Below are 18,989 nucleotides of genomic sequence, written 5' to 3'. Positions count from 1 at the left end.
ACAGATGTAGGACACGAGGTGCCAGATTGCTCTGAAAGGATCTGACTTCACTGCTGGTACATTTTCAGCCTGTTTTGTGTGTCCTGGCTGCAGCAGAGGCTGGTGCTGGCAGAGCAGGTAGAGGAGCTGGGGAATTTGGCACCACCAGCTCACACCTAACGTGGCAACAGGCCAGCATGAAGGATGGTAGGAGATTAGAGGCTCTGCAGTCCCGGAGCTCCCTGGAGATGGCAGATGAAGGGATTTACCCCAGAGCAACCCTGAAAGCTGGAGGAAGCACAGAGGGTCTGTGCTGCCCTTTTGGGTCCTGCAGAAGAGAGACACTCACCTGGTGATCAGTGGGCTCAGCACGGGCACATCTGGCTTTGCTGTGCAAGGCTTCATTTACCAGAGGCTCATCCTGATGCTGATAGCACATGACTGCCTGAGCACAACCAAACTTCCCTCTGTGCTCAGCAAAGGCTTTTCAGAGATCTTTAGCTTTCACTTGGCTCAGCCATTTCCAGCATTAACATATCTGAAAACTGGTTTCCACTGTGGTTTTGAGTCTCAAACAAAAAGCAGCAGGGAGGCCCCAGTCGAGTCTCCAGGGGTGGTTTGTACGTGTTTCAACGCCAGTGGATTTCAGCAAACAAACCTGGCAGCTGAGATGGTCCATGAGCTTCACAGCTGTGGCTGGCAGGGCTCGAGGCAGCTGGAGCTGAGATAAATGAGTGTCCTCTATCTTTTGGTCACTTTGTCCAAGTTCACACTGCTCCTTTCAGCTCCAGTTCCTGCTCAGTGGAGGAATGGGCCAGTTGTCCCCCTGGCCATGAGAGAGAAATCGGAGCACCAGTGCAAGATGCAGTTGGAATTTGCAGAGATGTAAGGTACACTTAGTTTGAGTGTACCTTCCCTCAGCTGCTTGCCCACGTATGATCTCCTCCCAGTGGTTTCTGTCTTCTAACACAAACTCATTGCCTTCACTTGACCTTGACTCTCTTCTGAACATGGCCATTTACCCTCTGGTTTGAACAACAGAAGGCTGAAAATCCCTTCCCCTTGCAGAGCACCAGGGGCAGTTTGGGCACCTGCATCCAGAGAGACTGGCTGGAAATCCAGACCTTTTGCATGGGCAAGGCAGAACAAGGATATTCTCCTCACTGTGTGTGGACACTGGAAAGCACAAGAGCCTGGTGAACTCTGGCAAGGCATCCCTCAGCAGTGCAAGTGTCATGGTGTGGTTTGCCAGAATAAAAAGATTGTTTATCTGCTCATCTGTAAGGCTGTGAGGGATTAGTGCCACAGAGCCTGAAACACCCAGAGAACATCCCTGGGGAGTAACCTGCACTCACAAAGGATCTGACTGCCCATCAGAGCTGCTCATGGCATCAGAGGATGGTAAAAGCCAGGGGCTGAAGTCACTGGTGTGCCACCAACAACCTGGTCACAGATGAGTGGGCCCTGAGAACAAACTCTTCCCTCCAAAAGTGCTTCCCTCTGCTGCTTCTCCTCTGCAGTGACAGCAAGTGTGGCACTTCAGCCCTTCCCTGGGAGGATGACAGATGCAGCAGTGGCTGAGGAAGGCCCAGGCCAGTTGGAGGAGGGAGGTGATGGGTTTCCAGCTACGCTCTGTGGCTCTGCACTGTGGTTTGTGTAATGTGCTGGTTGCCATACACGGCAGACATCTGATAGCAAGGGGTTTACAGTTCCAGGAAAGCAATTGGAGAGCCTGGAAGCACTGAAATACAACATGCTCTGAAACAAGAAATTCCCTCATTGTTCAGCAAAACTGGGAGTCGAGTTCTTTCCACTTCAATTTGAACCTGAAATCCTGTCTGCAGTGTCATTCGAGCCATGTCAGGACTCAGAAAGCTTTGAGCCAGACACTCCAGTGCTCTGAATTGCCATAAACAATTACATCAGAGGAGATCTTGCTGCATTTGCCGGCCCTGTTGTGGCATGCAGATGTGCACCATCAGCCCAGAAGAGCTTGAAGAGCTGTAAATCCTTTTGCTCTGGTGCAACAAGATCCAAAGTCCTTTCAGTTGCTCTTCAGGAGGGTAGACTGACAGAGCTGGGCTGGGCTGGAGAGCTGAGAAGATTTTTTGAGGGAACTCACAAGATCTAGCCACTCTCCAGCCCAGTGCAGAGCGTGGAGTGAACTCGTGGCTCTTGGCTCTGTGCTGTGGTGGCTCCCCAGAGCAGCAGCAACCCCACACACAGCTCTGGATGCTGTCCTGAGGATCCTTCCCACCACATTTTTGTCCCTCTCTCATCTACAGGCTACAATCCTGAAGTGGAAGGATGGCTTGCTGGCCAGGATGGACCTTCTGCTCTGAGCTGGCAGAGCTGCTCCTGCAATGCCAGGCTGCTCTCTGGGCTCTGCAGTGCCAGGGCAGAGCAGGAGCATCTTCTCATCCCACACATTGCTCTTGTACAATGTTGTCCAAACATCACTTACAGCAGAACTTGTCCCAGAGTGGTTTTTGCTCTTTGTTCTTTTCTGTTTCCTGCCACTGAAAACTTGATTCAAAGGTTTTCTGCAACAAAGCCTCTCACTCTGCTGCTGCTGAATCCAGCCATTCTCTGCATGCACATGAGCTCAGCCACAGCTGGCAGCACCACATCCATGGCATTCAGCTCCCTGAAAACACTGAGGTTGCTGAAGGACAATCCTGGAGTCACCCCTGGCTTTAATCTCTGCTCTCCATGCAGAAATTTTATGGGATTTTTTGATAATGTACTGAGCTGTTGTTTCCTGGAAAAGCTGGTTTTTGTGCCCTGGACCATGGGCTGTCTGTAGAGTAATTACTTGAATGAAATTTCTTAAAAATCCCCCAGCTAGAGAGTGTGAGGTCACCCTCTGACTGAGCAGAGGAAGGAATGGGGAACACCAGGCTGGGTGTGCAGGGGAGGGCAGTGTGTCTCTGGTACCAGCAAGGTCCTCACACCCTAAATCTTGGGAAATGAGTGGTGTTACTCCAAATCCTGCCTTGAATAAGGTGTTAGGAGCAGAAGCACAGGACAGTAAAGTGGCTTGCCCAGGGTGATGCAGGAGGTCAGTCAGTGGCAGAGGGGGCCCAGGAGGTCACCACAGGCCATCCCTGCCCTACAGCCTGTCCTTTCCAGTAGCTGCTATAGCAGGGGGGCAGTTCCTATCCTGGAGCCCAGTTTCCAGGGCTGAAGGTGTTTGCACTTGGCCTTGGTGTGTCCTTGAGTTACAGCCCTGGAGTATCAATGCTCGTGCAGACCAACACCCATAAGCCATAAGCAGGTATTTGTCCTGCATCAAAAGCCAAAGGTGAATGAAGTTGCTCAGAAATGCAGTCGGATATGCTGAAAACCTCTGCTTTGAAGAGTCTGAGGCCAAGAGTCAGGGCAGTGCCTCTCAGTGGAGCTGCAGGCCTGGGTCTCTCTCCTTCCCCTCCTAGACCCAGGGTGAGCATCCCTGGGCACCCCTGCCCACAGCTGCAATCAGCTTCTCCTCTTGCTTTGACAATCAGCTGGTGGCCCCAGGGTCAGCCTTTCCTCAACATCCCACTTGATGCAGAGGTACATGCTGGATTTTGTTGTTTGGGTGATATTATTGTGTGGGGCTTTTCCCCCCTTTTTTGCCATTCTGCTCTCTGTGACTCAGCCCACCAAATCATCTGACAGTTTTGGAGCAGAGCAGGGTTCCTGTGAGCCCTGAGCATCCTACAGGGAATCACAGAGCTTTCCCAATCCCCAGGGAACTGCTGCTTGCAGCAACTGAGGCTGCTCTCCAGCAGCTGAGGGGCCATTTGGCCCTTGCAGGCTCTGCTGCTGGGGAAGGCAGGCTGATCCCAGCTGGTCTTAGTTTAGAGTTAATAGGAGTCAAAATGAGCCAGAATTTGAAATAAATCCCATTGACTTGGCACGGTTTCTTTCCTGACTCAGACGAAGGAGACACACTTTTTGGGCAGTTGCTCCAAGATTCCCCTCCTTATTGCAAGAGAGGATTTCAATCCCCTCCTCTTCCACAGCCCCAGGGCATCTGTGTCCTTCAAAAGGAAGATATTAACCCTTAGTGTTTGGGGGAGTGTCAGTCAGAGCTGTGCTGCCCAGGTGCTCTCTCTATTCTTTTCTTTCCCGTTGTCAGATTCCAACACTAATTTTTTTGGAGCATTTTGGTTTCATTGTGTATGAAAGGTTCACAGCTCAGTGGGGATGAGGCCTTGCACTTTTCCTACACTTCCCACTCATCCATCAAGAATTTAGTGGCACCTTGTCTCCTGTGCTTTCTTAGAGATGAGGAAGGAGAGGCAAAGAGAGTGGGGGGAGAAAAGGATTATCCCAGAAACAACAAATTAGTGGCAGTTCAGGGCTATCAGACTGAACCAGAGCAGCTCAGAGCACACAGCACTGCTCCTTGCTGCCTGACACTGTGGCTGCTCAGAAAAATCAAGTTAAATAGACCTCCACAAAACCAAAAGCAGCAAGTTTCAGAGCAACAGCTGCATGCTGATAAGAGTTTGCTCTTAAGCAGAGAGTTCAGGATGCACAATTTTGGGTTGGATTCCCCTTTTAAGCTGAGGAGCTCAGCTGAAAGCAAAGTCGCAGCGACTCTGGCTGTAGCCTTGCCATCCAAGACCTTTTTATAGGATTTCCCCAATTTGCTTTTCTTTGAGCACAGCCAGCTCTACCTGCACTCCCCACTCGGGTTTCCACAGGCAGGCCAAGAGCCCATTACTTCCCAGTGCTCCCAGTGAAACCCTCTGAACCTCACAGCACAATCAGGTCTTTCTTCTCGAGAACAGTTGAGTCTTTCTTCTTTCCCCATACTCATTCAGGAGCTGCTGCCCTGTCTCCTCCCCTTCCAGACTACTGCTAGGCAGAGTGATTATGAAATGTGTTTCTTATAAATCCAAAACATTTATGTCTTCAAATGCCCGGCCTAAATAATCCCACTAATTTCCTGAGTGCTTGTGAACTGTCCTCCATGGGGGGAGGCTTCTCTTGATCAAAGTTTATTAAGTAGAGGTTCTCTCTCATATGGAGACATTGCTGAGCAGTAGGAAATTATATGGGGCTTTTTCATTTCCCTTTAAATGAGCTCACTGGCTGGGCCTGGACAATATGGGCATGGTCATCCTATGGTTCATGCTTCCTACCTTTATTGCTGCTTTTGGTTTTCCTGCCCTTTTTACATCCAGTGCCTCAAACTATCACTTTTTTGTTTCCCTATCACCATGTCACTTTTTTCCTTTGCTCAGTAGCACCATTCTGGTGGTTCTGTTTCTTCCTGCCTTATTCTTGGGAGGGAGGAGTGACCTCAGACCTTCACTCAATGACATGCCAAAAAAAAAAAAAAATTAGTTTGAAAATATGCTCCTGCTCCACAGCAGTCCTGAGCAATCCTGAAGCAACCTGAGGCAAACTTTGGGAAGCTCTCCCAGCAGTTCTGTGCCCTGAGAGCTTCCTTCCTGTGCTGGGCTGCAAGGAAGGCAGGAGGACATCTGCCCTCTGGAATGCCAAGAGCCAGAGCAGGATGGTGAGTCACATCTCTGTTACCACTTCCCCAACCCGCTGCCTGCAGCAAGAGCATCACTGGCTGTGGGGAAGTTTGGGTCAGGATTTGAGCCCTGTTTGTTGTTTGGCTCTGCTCAGGGCATATCTCTCTGCAGTTCATTCAACTTCCTTGTTTTGTTTTTCTGGATGCTGTTGTCGGAACATAGATTTCAACTGTTGATGTCTGGAGAATTTAAAGCTGAGCTGCTCATCTATTTGCTCACACTAAACATTGCTGTTGTGCTGGGCAATGGATCTGACTTTTCTGTCAAGGCCATCAGCAGCTGGAAGTCTCTTTTTCTTTTTCTTTAAAAATTAACCAATTTGCATTGGAAAATAAGCCATTCTTCTTTCCCTTAGGGGAATATCTAAGGCTATACTAAAAAAAATCCTTGTAAATCTGTGTCTTTACTGAAGATGACAATGAAATTTTAAACATGCTAGACCTAAGACTGTATTTTTTTTTGCTTTCCTTGGATATTTTGGCATAGCTGAAGGCATGTGACTTAATAAAACTGCTGCTTTCCACCGTCCCTGGTCACAAATACCATCATCATCTGGAGGTACTGATATGCTTCTCTAGTGAAGACTGCAGCATATAAAGAGAAATCACCACTTAAAAATAGTCCCACTGATGGAAGCTTGGAAAGAAGATATATTTTCTCAGCAAACCAGTAACCCAAGGCATACAACAAAATGTGGCACCAAGTGTTCAGTGCCTTGGCACAGTGCCCCAACTGATGTGAATCCAGCAAAGGGAACTTGGATTTAATTATTTGGATGTGCAGGCTTTTGTACATCTTCTGCCCTCACTCCTATCTCTGCTAAAGAGAGAAGAAATCTTAGGAACCTGAGGAATTTCACGCTGAGTAAAAGAGGTCCCAAAAGGTGCTACATTCCCAATGTACTTTGGGGAGAGCCTGGATGAAGATAACATCTCATTGAATTTTATTTTTATCCTTTCTTGTTTTCTTCCTTTTCTGGCCCTGATTTTTTTTCATCCCTGGACAGATGAGTCAGAAGAATGGAGAGAAAAAGATGAGACTATTTTTGCAGGCTACCAAAGTTGTTGCTGGGCTTTTCCTTCCCTGTGCAATGTGTGGGGCAGTGCAGTGATTTCTGGGAACTGTGCAAACCCCTGCATATGTGCCCTGGGAACATCTGGGATTGCAACAGCAACCACATCTGGACCATCACAAGTAGAGATATCACATATCTGGGAACCCCAGACAAGTGCTGAACTGCCTCTAAATTCATCTGGGCAGAATTCCTGCGCAGTTGGAGAAAGCATATCCAGGAAAATCAGACACATGGTAGGCTTCCCACTCACCAGCAGAGCTTGCTGGCCAAAGTCCTAGAAAGCGTGCTGGGAGAGCAGGGAAATATCCCTGACTGATAGAGCTTATTCCTCTCGAGGAGGTGACTCAGGAACTGGAAATCTGAGCCACGTCTCTGCCCGTGGCGTCGCCAGCATGGTTTGACCCATTTTTTTACACCAGCCAAGCTTTTAACCAGTGGAAGAGAGTCAAGAACAGCAAGGGAGGCTTGGAATGAGGTCTCCCTGGCTTCCTGTGAGTGACAGCTCCTCTCCCTGGCACTGACAGGAGCTGGTGATGCTGCCAATGGTTTTTTTTACTTCAGTAATGGAGAGAGAGCTGCGCCCCAGCTGGAGGACCCAGGAGAACCTTCTGGAGCAGATGAACATCCCTGCTCCCTGAGGCTGATGTGTCATAAGGGGAAGATGGTACAAGGAGTTTGTTGGAGCCCATATCTCTGTTCACACCCACCACCTAGGGAAAAGACAAGCTGAAGGAGCCCTGAGAAAGTCTGAGAAGCTGTTTGTACACAGCACAGTCTCACTGTGGGTTGAGCTCCATTTTGTGAGCAGGACTTGGGCTGTCAAAGTTTGGTTTGGTTCTTGTTGTTTACCCTCTCCCAGGTGACTCTATCTGTACTCCATGATGGTGAGTGCAAGCAGGAACTTGAATGCTGGCAGATTTTAGGAGCAGTGTGGAAATTTTGTTTCTCAGAAGGGAAAATTTAAAGCCTAAAGTTGTCTTCTCGAAAAACAAAGACATTTTCCAGTGCAGGGTAGAATTCAAGTTTCAGTCATGAAACTTCCATGGGAGATGTATCCTGGTGGAGAGAACCAGGCTGTACTTCAGACTCTTCTAAAGCAGCTGTGAGGTCCTTGTGACCTCCCCATGAACAGGGCCCACCTGCTCTGCCCAATGATAAAGAGTGTGTCTCACCAATGTACTGCTATCTGCATTTTTTACAGACAATATAACACTTTCTCAGCCTGGGGATAGAACCTTTGCATGGCAATCTTTGTTTCATGAGCTGCCACAGCACTGCAGTTCCACGAGTACATCTGGGTGTGCAAAACCTCTCTGCTGGAGAAGACCAAGGCCTTGGCCATCACTGGGTTAGAAACAGATCTAGCTTAAAATGGGCTTTATTCCATCTGCAGGAAGCATCTACTGCTTGTGCTTCCACAAGCTCTCAAAACACAGTCCAGGGAGACTGATGGAAAAACACTATGCAACTGATTAAAAACCCCAGTTGTCTCGTTATTCAGTCACATCTTGTTTTGACAGCAAAGCTTTATGACTGATTCCACTATTCACCCTCCAAATTTTTAAGCCATAATGTGCCAGGGCACTGCTGCAGAGCAGGGGCAGTGGGAATTACTGTGCTTCAGGTGCTGAGTACCAGGTCCCACAGCGAGCTGCTGTGGAGCTGGAAGGGTCTGGCCATTTCTGATGCTTTCATTAGTGAGGACTGCTCTGTACTCCTGTCAGAAGTGTAAATCTTGTGGGTGATGCTGGAGGCTTGGCACCCACCATCTACTGCGGCTGCTCGGCATCTGTGGGAAAGCAGCTCCAAAAGTGATCTCTTGGAAAGTGGCAGCAAAAAATAGCACACAAAAAAAAAAAAAAAAAAAACAACCCTGAGCAGTATGGAAGAGATACAGAACAAGGCTCATGTGCTCCTCTGCAGGGACCTGTGCTTTGTGAAGCCTAATGGTGTTGGCAAGGTGGACTCCTGAAATGTTTGACTTAGGTAAAATGGAGCTATTCCCTCTGGGGAAGTGAGCTGGCACAATCCTTTAGGGTTGGAATGAGTCTGAATTGCTCCTTTGTGCTCAGAGCAGGCACTTCTGAGGCCCGTGTTTCAGATCAGAGTGAAAACCCCCCGATATGTCTCTATAAGTTGCTTTTATTCAGCTTTGACTGCAACACCAACCATGGTGAAAATGATACCTTCTTAGCTGGGAGGAGGGGGAACAGAGGGAGAGATGTGGTGCTGGTGTGGAGATGCTGTTGAAAAGTTTGTCACAATTGCCAAAAAGCATGAGTTATTTTCTTCAGTTATACTTTTTGCTTCTTTCTGTCAAATTCAAAAATATTCTGTCTCCCTTGCAGCCAACAGGGTCAAACACTGGAAAAAATGAGCTCCCTGAGGTCCCTAAGGAGAGGCTGCTGTATTTAGCTGCTCGTGGTAGCACATGTCTGTGGTGTGGGTGCGAGGAGGGGCAGCAGGTTCTGCACCCACACTGGGTTCTGAAAGCAGTTCAGCATTCCTGTCTCTGCTTGCCATGGCCCCCACCTCAAGTTTTGCATCCCACTGCATTTCTAGAAGTCTGATCAGTAGATTGTGGTTTCTGCATGTGGCAGTAATAACACAAAGAGAGGGAGGGGGTTTCACTGTGAGCAGGAGGCTGTGTGTGGTAGGTGCACAGAGAATGAAACCATTGCTTTTTTTCACAAAGTAAAAAATAAGAAGTGCTGTGGAATCAGTGGTTCTATTGATAGGGTCCTAAAACTATATAAAAAGTATTGCTACCTAATTTAGTGCCTGTCAAAAGTATTGATACCTACTGGTTTGCTACTGGTTCAGGGGTGAACCAGAGGAAACCTTTTGTGGGAATCAGGGTAAATGTGTTCTCCACATTTCAGCCCATTCTGTAGCAGAGCCAGGTAGGTGCACTTCTGGAGATCCTTCTTTTGCACCCTTTGAGAAAGAGGGACACAGTTTTCCATGACCCACCTATCTTCAAGATGTGATTTCAAAGTCATTATCATCATCAAAATTATCACAGTGTCACCTTTCAGCTGTGTTGCCCAGTAGCCACCTGAGCACAGAGATCTTTCCACCTTTAGGCAATGAGTTTTCCTCCATGTGTTGGAGCAGCTAAAGACCAAACTCAGGCATAGCCCTGGTGTAGCACCTGTGGATTGTGATCTGACCTGCACAACTTCCTGGCCTCCTTGCTGGCCCCATGTGTGGGTGAGGATGCTCTCAGGTTTGTGTGTGCTAGGGAAATGGCTTGGGAGTGGTTGGTTGGGATGCAACTCCTTTGCTTTCCCATTCCAACAGCCTTTTTTTTCCCTTCCAGGGACCAGAAGGGAAACCAGGAAAACAGGGGGAAGAGGGCAAGCCTGGCCAGAAGGTAGGAACATCTCTCCTTGATAACATCACAGCCTGTGGTTCTCCCTGCCCTTCCTCGTCTCTGATGTTTTCCTGCAGAAGGAGTTTTGTCCCACACTGATGTCAGTGCCTTTGCTCTGCAGGGCAGCAAAGGCTACCAGGGGCAGCTTGGAGAGATGGGATCCCCAGGGAAGCAGGGGCCGAAGGGGAACCAAGGCCCTAAAGGATCCCGAGGTACCCTGGGACCGATGGTGAGAAGAGCTCTGCAAACGGCTGAACACAACTCACAGAAACCTGGCTGGCACTGGTGGGCACGGGCCTGACTGGAGCAGAGAGCCCAGCAGAGCCTTCAGGGCACTGAAAAATGCTCTTAGATGGGTTTAATTGGCCAAAAACATCTTAACCCTTGTCCCAAGCAGCATGGGAAAGAGTCCATGGGGGGGGTTGGGTTGGTGCCCCGTGAGCCCAGCTCACGTTGCATCGAGGCAGTTCTTCACAACTCCCCAGATAGGCTGAAATTGCTGAAATATTGGGGATTTTTCCTCAGCTGAGTGAGCTGATAAGCTATTTTTTGCTAAGATCTTCCCCTTTGAGACTGCACACTCATGGCAAGAGCTGCTTCCAAGTCAAGCTGTGTTGTCATAAGGAACTCTGCCTTGGATTTCTGCCCTGTTTCTACACCCACTCTTGATCTACTTATCTAAAACACTTGGAGCAAGAAGAAATATAGCATGGGAAAGGGTTTGAACTGGGTACTGAAGGTGAGGCTTCCAGAAAGAACAGCCATAGTATGGCAGAGAGGGGAGATATTTAATTTGCTTTCACCACAAGAGATAAACGCATCAAGTCAGCAGTGGTACATAAGTGCCCCTCATGCATTGCAGGCTGGTTAGGAAACTTCTTGCCCTCTATTTGATAGAACTTAGTGCAAAACCAGGAATTATTTATGAACTAGGAATAGTGGTGATACTTCAGAACAGTAGCAAATGAGTGATGGAGTGATGGTTTTGCTGATAGTGTTTTCCTGCACTAAAAATTGTGGCCTCACCACATATCCTCCCTTAATAGTCTTTGGCAAAGCCTCCATGGCTTATTTCACAAGGAAGCAAAGCAATATCTGAGCAACAGTCTATTGGAGTGGACATGTCTTTGTCTTGTGGAAAGGGCTTTATTCCATGCTAAATGGGATTATATGGAAATTTTGTGACTCACTTTAATCTGATGATCTGATTTAAACCCCTTTGTTCACTGTGCTAAGGGTGTGATTCTGGTCCGTGGAAGTCTGGTGGACTTCCTAGCACAACACTAATTTGGATAGAGGTGGGCAGGAGGGCAGGTGAAGAGCACCCAGATGCAGCCATTTCTGACAGCAGATCTGAGTGAGGTGGGGAAGCTGCTGCTGCAGGCAGGCAAAGGCATGGGGAGGCCTCCTGGCACACCCCTCTCCACGTGTAAGAGGTTAAAGCCAGGGAAAAGCCATCAGGGGCTGCAGCAGAGCTCAGAGATGGCCAGAACAAGGACTGGCCACACTCCCAGGTGTGCAGAGCTTTGCTTTGCACAGCCCAGTGCCTCCTCCCTGCGTGCCAACACCATGGGCTGCTCTCTCAGTCCCTCTGTCTTTGCCTCTCCAGGGAGCTCCAGGAAGGATGGGTGCTCAAGGGGACCCAGGCTTAAAGGGTTACCAGGTAAGGAGTTTATTTTCACCTCCCAGCTTTTATCTGTTCTTAAACACAACAAAACTGCCACTCCAGGATGCAAACTGTTCTTCAGCCATGACCTCGAGTTTAGTTCTCTGTCAAGTCTCCATTTGCACCACCTGCATTTGGTTCATCTCTCCCGTGTGACCCACGTGTCCCTCCAAAGCTGGCATGCACCACCCAGGGCTCGTGAGATCTGGCAGAGAACCAGGGAGGACTTGAAGTCCCACAGCTCTTTCCTGCCTCCTCACATGCTCTCTGCTCTCCACAGGGACATGCAGGACCACCAGGGCCAATTGGACCACCAGGGCCAAAGGGGGAAAAGGTAAGTTCAGGGGGTTTGGCCTCATTTCCCCTTGAATGAGACAATTGCTGTAAGTGCCATGCATCTGCACTCTGCTCACCCTGTGGCTGAGGCAGAGGTGCCTCCTCGACCACACAGCCACTCACACAACCCCTCAAAGCTACAGCCTTGCCTGTGCCAGCCAGTGCCAGGACCCTCGTGCCACCAGCATGTGCTTCCCAGACACCACGTGCCCTGTGCCAGGGGCTGAGCCAGCCAGCATGACCCTGAGGATGTGCTTTTCCTGCATCCACAGGAATTCAGCTCAGTCCCCAAGCCAAAAGGAGTCAGACTCGTGGCTTTCTGTGATCAGGTCACAGTAACTCCCTGTACAAAGCAGCAGATCTCCAGCTGCTGGTGTTTCCCCTCTCCATGGCCCTTGCTCCATGTTCCCTGTGCCCCACCTTTCCACAGCCCCCTGGCTGCAGCTGCCCTGACTCAGAGCCCTCTTTCCACGGTGGCTTTTCCCGGGAGTTTTCCCCTTTTGCTGAGTCAGCAGAGCCATAACCAGTTCAGGCTGGAGCTGTGACTCACTCTTCAGTGGTTTCCTGTCAGCTCCAGGGCTGCTTGGCTCTCCCAGGGCTGAGGGTGTCCTTCACATGCCTTCTGCAGCCATGCTCCCTCCCTCCTGAGATCCCTCTGCAGAAGGCTCTGAGGAGAGCTCCTTGTGACCTTCCAGTACTTAAAGGGGGCTGTCTAGAAGAGGGGAGCAGCTTCCTACAAAAAACAGAAGTGGATTTTGGTTAATGTCAGGAAGTTCTCTACTCAGAGGGTGGCAAAGCACTGGCGCAGGTCTGGGCTGCCCTATCCCTGGAAGAGTCCAAGGCCAGGTTGGATGGGGCTTGGAGCACCCTGATCTGTGGAAGGTGTCCCTGCCCATGGCAAGGAGTGGAATGAGATGAGTTTAAGGTCCCTTTCAACCCAAACCATTCTGTGATTCTCCCTTGGTGTGGGAAGGGAAGTGCTGGTGATGGAGACTGGTCAGTTGTGAGGTCTCCATGAAGAGGAGAGATGCATGAACTCTTTCTGCTCATTTTCTGCTCCCCATCACCTAGAGAGCATTCAGCTTTGCCTCTGCACACGGGTGGGAGGGCAGCTGTAGTGCAGACAGGAGCTTCATTGCTCATAAAATGAGTTTGTAAGGACTTGCCCTTGCTGGGGCTTTGAATGGATCCCTTCAGGCTCCTGTGTCAGGATATCCTGCTCACACCCTGCTCTGCCTGGAGATTCCCCCTGCAGCCAGGAGTCACTGGGGCAGGGAAAGCTGTTGTGCTCCACTAAGACATTCACATGTCTCAGAAATTTTGCTTTGGGGGTGAACATTGGCCATTGTGCCTTTTCTCCCATTTCCTGCTGCTGAAACACATCCATGGAGGAACAGCTGCTGATGTTCCTGCTGCTCCCTATCTCCATTGCTGCCTTGCTGAGCTTCCTGGCAAGTGTGAGACAAGCACAACCAGCCCAGGATGATGTGAGAGCTCATGACCAGACACATTGTCAGCTCAGAACCTGCCCCAGAGGTTCCTTACAATTCCCCTGTCGAACCTTGAGCATCCTGGCAAAGAGTTGTGAGTCGTGACTAGCAAAAGCAAGGTCAGCCATTGACCCTGCAGCCACTCAGGTGTGCAGATATGTATGTCTGTTGCTTAAATTGCACCTGTAATCTTATTTGAAAACATTTAAACTTGCCATCTTGAAAGCTCTTGTCATCTCACTAGCAAATGATCCCCAAATTATTCATCTGAAGTGCTCAATGGAGCAATTTGCCCTTCATCAACAAGATGTTGCTCTGCAAAAGGACACTGGAAGAGCACTCCCTGAGTGGATCTGGTGTCAGAAGAGCACAGCAGTGTTATGATAAATTAATTCTACATGCAAGTATCCAAGCTGAAGCCTGATGAAGCCACCAAAGCGTTCAATTCACCCTGCTAAGAGCAGTCTGCCCTCTTAGTGACCACTGGCAGCTGCATCTCCTCACTCATGTTCTCCTGGAAGGCCAGTGGGTCTGCTGACACCTTTCTGAGGAGCAGAAGGAGAAGATGCTGAACCAGGAGAGCACAAAATCATGTACTGAGCCTCCAGCACCCCTTCCTGGAACATCCAGGTGCTCCACAAAATCTTGCATCTAAATTTTCCTATCCACCCTCCCTCATCTCCCAAGAGGTGCCTGGATCCCAGCCTAAAGACAGATAGATTCCTTCCCTCCAGACATCTGTAACCTCTCACAAGAGTGTGAACACAAAAATGGAAGCCTGAAAGTGAGAAATAAAGAGAAAATGGAAATGGGACCGTGAGCACTGTGAGCTGTAAGTGACATGGTGGAAGGAGGAGGATGTGATGGTGGGGAAGGTCTTCCCTTTTTCAGAGAAGAAAGTTTGGTGAGAGGCACTGCTGTGGAATCCTGCTCCCTTGTGCCATCCCAGCCAGCCACTCCACCACATTTCATACTTTGCAGCTCCTCAAAGAGGCCTTGCTCAGAGCAGACGCCTGCTCTTGGCAGCTGCTTAAAGCAGTCCAGATGGGATCCTTTTAAAAATTACAAACTGGTGTATCTCACTTTGGGACAGGAGCCAACAACAACAAGCCTTCCCTTCTTCTCCATGCATTTTCCATTTGTATCCTAACATGTTTACTTTGCTGCCCTTTACTCTAACTTTTTTTCACTGCAACTTTCTGAAGAATGAGCACAGACCTTTCATCTCTCTCTCAAGCAGCTGAGGCACCAGGAAGCTCTGGAGGAGCTCAGTTTCACAGTCCTAGAGCTGACCAGGCTGCAGGATTTTCTCAGGCAGGAGACAGAGAACAAGGTGGGGATCACACTCAAGGGGAAACAAAGCCACAAGGTGGAGAAAATCCCTGAGTCTTGATGCTGTTCAAGGGTCCCCAGAATGAGGAGCTTTCTCTGAGTTCATCACGCTCATCTCAGGTCCCAAATGGCAAAGGTGTGCACGTCCTGCTTGGGAAGAAGCAATCAGTGCCAAGACTTCTGCGTAGCAACAGACACACTGGGATGATTTTTTTCCCCTGAGAGTTCAGAAATGGTGGCTTTGTTTCCCTTCTAGGCAACATTCCTTAGATAGTGGCTGGAAGGCAAACCAGTTGCCAGGTATTTTGCTGCTGGCTTCCAGCAGCAAGTTCAGTAGCACTGGAAATGTTGGCAGAGCCTGTGAGGGTTTGCCTCCCCTCCTCTCCTCTCTGCCACCCAAGTTTCTCTCAGAGGCAGGCAGGCTCACCAAGAAATTTCCTTACTATCAGCAGCTGCGACTCCAACAGGAGAGTAGCCCAGAGAGAAGGTCAAAGAGAGCTGTAAATACACCAGAAAGGGCTGGTGACACCACTGAGAATTACACAAGTCTGTGAAAAACTTGGCTCTGCAATCTGCTGAGGTTAGGATGTTCAAGGCTTCTTGGAGCACCCAAGCACCTCCAATACAGCACCTCCACTGTGCCAGAACCCCCAGAGTGCACCAGAGGAGCTCTGTGACATGTTCATCCTAAGGAGCCAAAGTGCCAGAGACTGCTGTGGAGTAGTAAAAACTGGAGGAGCTGGAATGTTGCATTCTTCCATGGGGAGCTGAGAAACAGCCATCTCTGAGCTGGGCTCCAGAGAAAACAGGACATCGTGACCCTGAGTGACTTTCACAACAGAATTTAAAAGGATAGTGTCTCTGTTAAGTCTTAAGGGATCTCTCTGTGGATGTTTTGGAGAGACCTCAGTCATTAATAAGCCGGGTGATGTTATCTACCAGCCAAACCATGAGCTCTGAGCTCGTGCTGTGGAGCATCCCAGCAAGGAGAGGGGTGTGTGAGAGCATCCCAGCAAGGAGAGGGGTGTGTGAGAGCATCCCAGCAAGGAGAGGGGTGTGTGAGAGCATCCCAGCAAGGAGAGGGGTGTGTGAGAGCATCCCAGCAAGGAGAGGGGTGTGTGAGAGCATCCCAGCAAGGAGAGGGGTGTGTGAGAGCATCCCAGCAAGGAGAGGGGTGTGTGAGAGGCTGTCTCACCTGGCTGATGGTAAAACAAGCCCACAATGGTGGCACACAACCCAGGAGCCCATCTAGACCACCCGTGCTCCCAGGACAGCCCAGGCAGCACTCAGCAAGGGCGGGGAAATGCTTGATTAAAGAGTTTGGTTGAACTGTCAGCAATAAAACTCAGAGGCACAGAGCTATTTCCCATATTGGCTTAATTACATCCTGCTTGCTTAGTTTTAGGAGTTGTTGAAAATAACCCTTTGCACCTGGTTACTTAAGGAGGAGAGCTAGACCAGGGAAAAACAACCACCAGAAATCAGGAAAGCAATGTGAAGAGCCAGTGAAACAAACAACACAAAAATTTGTTTAGTCTTTCTTCAGATGAAAAGGGAGTAAATTCAACAGAGGCTTTGACTTCCCATGATATGGAAGGAAGGGATTGGGTCTGTGCAGACACATCTGCTCTAAAGTCTGCTGTTTATATTAATACTAACATTTTACTCACAGGGACAACAAGGTGATGACGGGAGGGTAGAAGGCCCACAGGGACCGCCTGGAGACAGAGTAAGATGTTAAATCCCTTCTCTAATCAATCCTGGAGTGATTTTGGGGGTGGATTGGTTGGGTTGCTGCCTTACTTGCAGAACATGCACAAGCCACTGAGTTATTGCAGGTGACAGCTTGTTCACATCCACCTCAAGTCTTTGTTGTGCTCTTGTAGGGCCCCGTTGGTGACAGAGGTGACCGAGGGGAGCCTGGAGACACTGGTTATCCTGTGAGTCTTATTCCAAGTGCATGATTCAAAAATGTTTGCCTTGGGGAGGTGCTCCCAGTCCACATCAGCCCACAGAACTGCAGTCCCAGTTCATAACCTGCTGTTGTCCCTGACTAGCTGCTGCACATGGCTGTGATTCAGACAAGGAGCAATTCTTTACCTAAAGCAGTAAAAATATTGCTGAAGGCAAGGTCAGCACCTCACCCTGCCCTGCACCTGCTGAGTGAGGATAAAAAATGAGCAGGACCATTTGGGCACAGTTCTCTGTGATTATCAAGGAGACCTCCTAGATAAGATGTGTGCATGATGGACAAATTTCAAGACTGATGTGCCCGTGGCTGTAGATTCTTCCATGGGAAGATCTGTGAACTTTAAAATTTGGAGACTTCCAAAAACTTTGCAAGATTTCCCTCAAAAGGAAAACCAGGGCTATGAAATATCCTGCTGTGCTCCTAATTCCTCTTTGCAGGACATGTTCAGCTGATTTGGGCTGATCTGCAAAGGCTCCATGAATTAAGTGTTACCTCCATTCAAAAGCACCTGGTCAGAGGGACTCATTACAGAAATTTACAGAAGATTTTGAATTCATCAGAGTTGCAGTGCTGCTGCCTTATTTTCTAGGACAGCTGTCTCCAGCTCTTCACTTCCATTAGTGTGTGTGTGTTTTGGGATGCATTAGAACACCTTCTTTGCTGCTTAGCTGGTGCTGAGCAGTTCCTCTTCCCAAAGCATATCCACAGGATTTGGGCATTCCCCACAACTTCACCATTTCTGTATCAGCAGAATGCAGACACATGTGTCTTCTTCTGCCCCTTAAATCACTTTACATTCTTTTCTTTTTTTTTTTTTTTCCTCATTGGCATTTTCCCTCTCTGTTTTTTATTTAAGGGTCAGGAAGGGCTTGATGGAGAAAGAGGAAAACCTGGGCAGCAAGGCTCACCGGTAAGAGATGCTGCTTTATTGTGAGGTAGCCAATGCCCCAGGCACAGGAAAAACAGGAAGGTGGGAAGGGCTGCAGTGGGAGTGTGTGGGGAGCTGTGAAATGTGGCCATTTCCATCAGCCAGGCCTATGGAATGGGCATTTTGAGCCATGTTTGAGACTAATAAATGGGTGACCAAACAGGGAGCCCTCCCAGTGCCTGTTTCCAAAACCATCCTTCCTGAATGGTCCCTGAGGGACTGGAAATCTTAGGAGATGGGTGGTGGGAGATGACAATGGCAGTGGAAGGATCTGCTTGGAAATGATCCATTTGATGTGCTGCTGGTCTGGTGTGAGGTGAAACCATATTATTCCACTTGCAAGATGTTTCCTCTCAAACTACCGAAGGACCTTTGTGAAAGACTAAATTAAATCCAAACTCCAGGGAAGGATTTTTATTCCCTTGTTACATACAGTAGCAACTGATCTTTATATGTGACTATTGCAACTGTGAGTGCAGCAGCACAGTAAATGTAGTTTGTATTGGGAAATAAAGTTGAATCAATTCCCACTTTTTGTACGGAGGTTGGGAAGAACAACAGATTCTATTTTGGGTTTAAAATGGTAGTGCTCTGTAATATGGCCCAGAAATGAGTAGAGCTGCTGCATTCCCCAGTGGATGTAGTTTATTTGGGGGTGGGTAGCCCCTCAGGTGATTCAGATGGAAGCAGGAACTTTGGATTGTCTTTAGTAAAGGTCCAGTAGAAACGTGGCTCAAAAACAAGCTGAAAAAGGAGAGCTCTGCAGGGAGTCCCTCCTTACCATTTATTTGATGTTAGTCCACAAATTGCCACTGACACAAATACCAAAAAACCCAACCAGGCTGGCCAGGAGAAAAGACTGAGATGGGTGTGATGGGGAAGAGAGCAGTGAGATACCCTCTCTGCTTTACTCCTTAGGCAGTTTTCTGACACCTGACACCCAGGTGAAACCAAGGCAAGGGCTGCAGTGCTCAGAGGGGAGGTGGCACCAGCAGCCACTGTGTAAACTGCTGTTCCTGCACACAGGCTCCTTCCTGCCCACCTCCCAGCACTGCTCTCCAGACACCATCTGGAATGTGGTGAATGATTTCCACAAACACAGGCACCACCCAAGCGAGGGGCAGAGTTGCTTCTTCTCCAATTGACACCCTGTTAATGCTCTCTGGAGACAGTTCCTTGCTCCTTTTTTCCCCTGGGGCCTGTCTGAGTTTCCCTGAATTGGTTCCATACAGTCAGTGTTATTAGGGCACAAAAAATGCTGTTCTTTGTACTTCATGCAAGATACTGCCAGAAGAGAA

The 18,989-nt window shown here is 48.9% G+C and overlaps 1 protein-coding gene across 6 annotated transcripts in view; it reads left to right on the top strand.

Annotated features, from left to right (window-relative positions):
- COL27A1 (collagen type XXVII alpha 1 chain) overlaps positions 1-18,989 on the top strand; it is a 143,729-nt gene that overhangs the window by 110,161 nt on the left and 14,579 nt on the right. For all 6 annotated transcript variants that reach the window (XR_009489099.1, XM_059865557.1, XM_059865556.1 and 3 more), the window contains exons 38-44: positions 9,914-9,967; positions 10,089-10,196; positions 11,577-11,630; positions 11,914-11,967; positions 16,464-16,520; positions 16,678-16,731; positions 17,620-17,673. Coding sequence is in view for 5 of the 6 variants with exons in the window: in XM_059865557.1 (XP_059721540.1) it covers positions 9,914-9,967; positions 10,089-10,196; positions 11,577-11,630; positions 11,914-11,967; positions 16,464-16,520; positions 16,678-16,731; positions 17,620-17,673 (435 nt within the window). In the remaining variant the exon portion in view is untranslated. The remainder of the gene's footprint in view (positions 1-9,913; positions 9,968-10,088; positions 10,197-11,576; positions 11,631-11,913; positions 11,968-16,463; positions 16,521-16,677; positions 16,732-17,619; positions 17,674-18,989) is intronic.

The sequence above is a fragment of the Haemorhous mexicanus genome, chromosome 21 (assembly GCF_027477595.1).
Source record: "Haemorhous mexicanus isolate bHaeMex1 chromosome 21, bHaeMex1.pri, whole genome shotgun sequence".
NCBI lineage: Eukaryota > Metazoa > Chordata > Aves > Passeriformes > Fringillidae > Haemorhous > Haemorhous mexicanus.
This window is presented reverse-complemented; position numbering and strand designations above follow the sequence as displayed.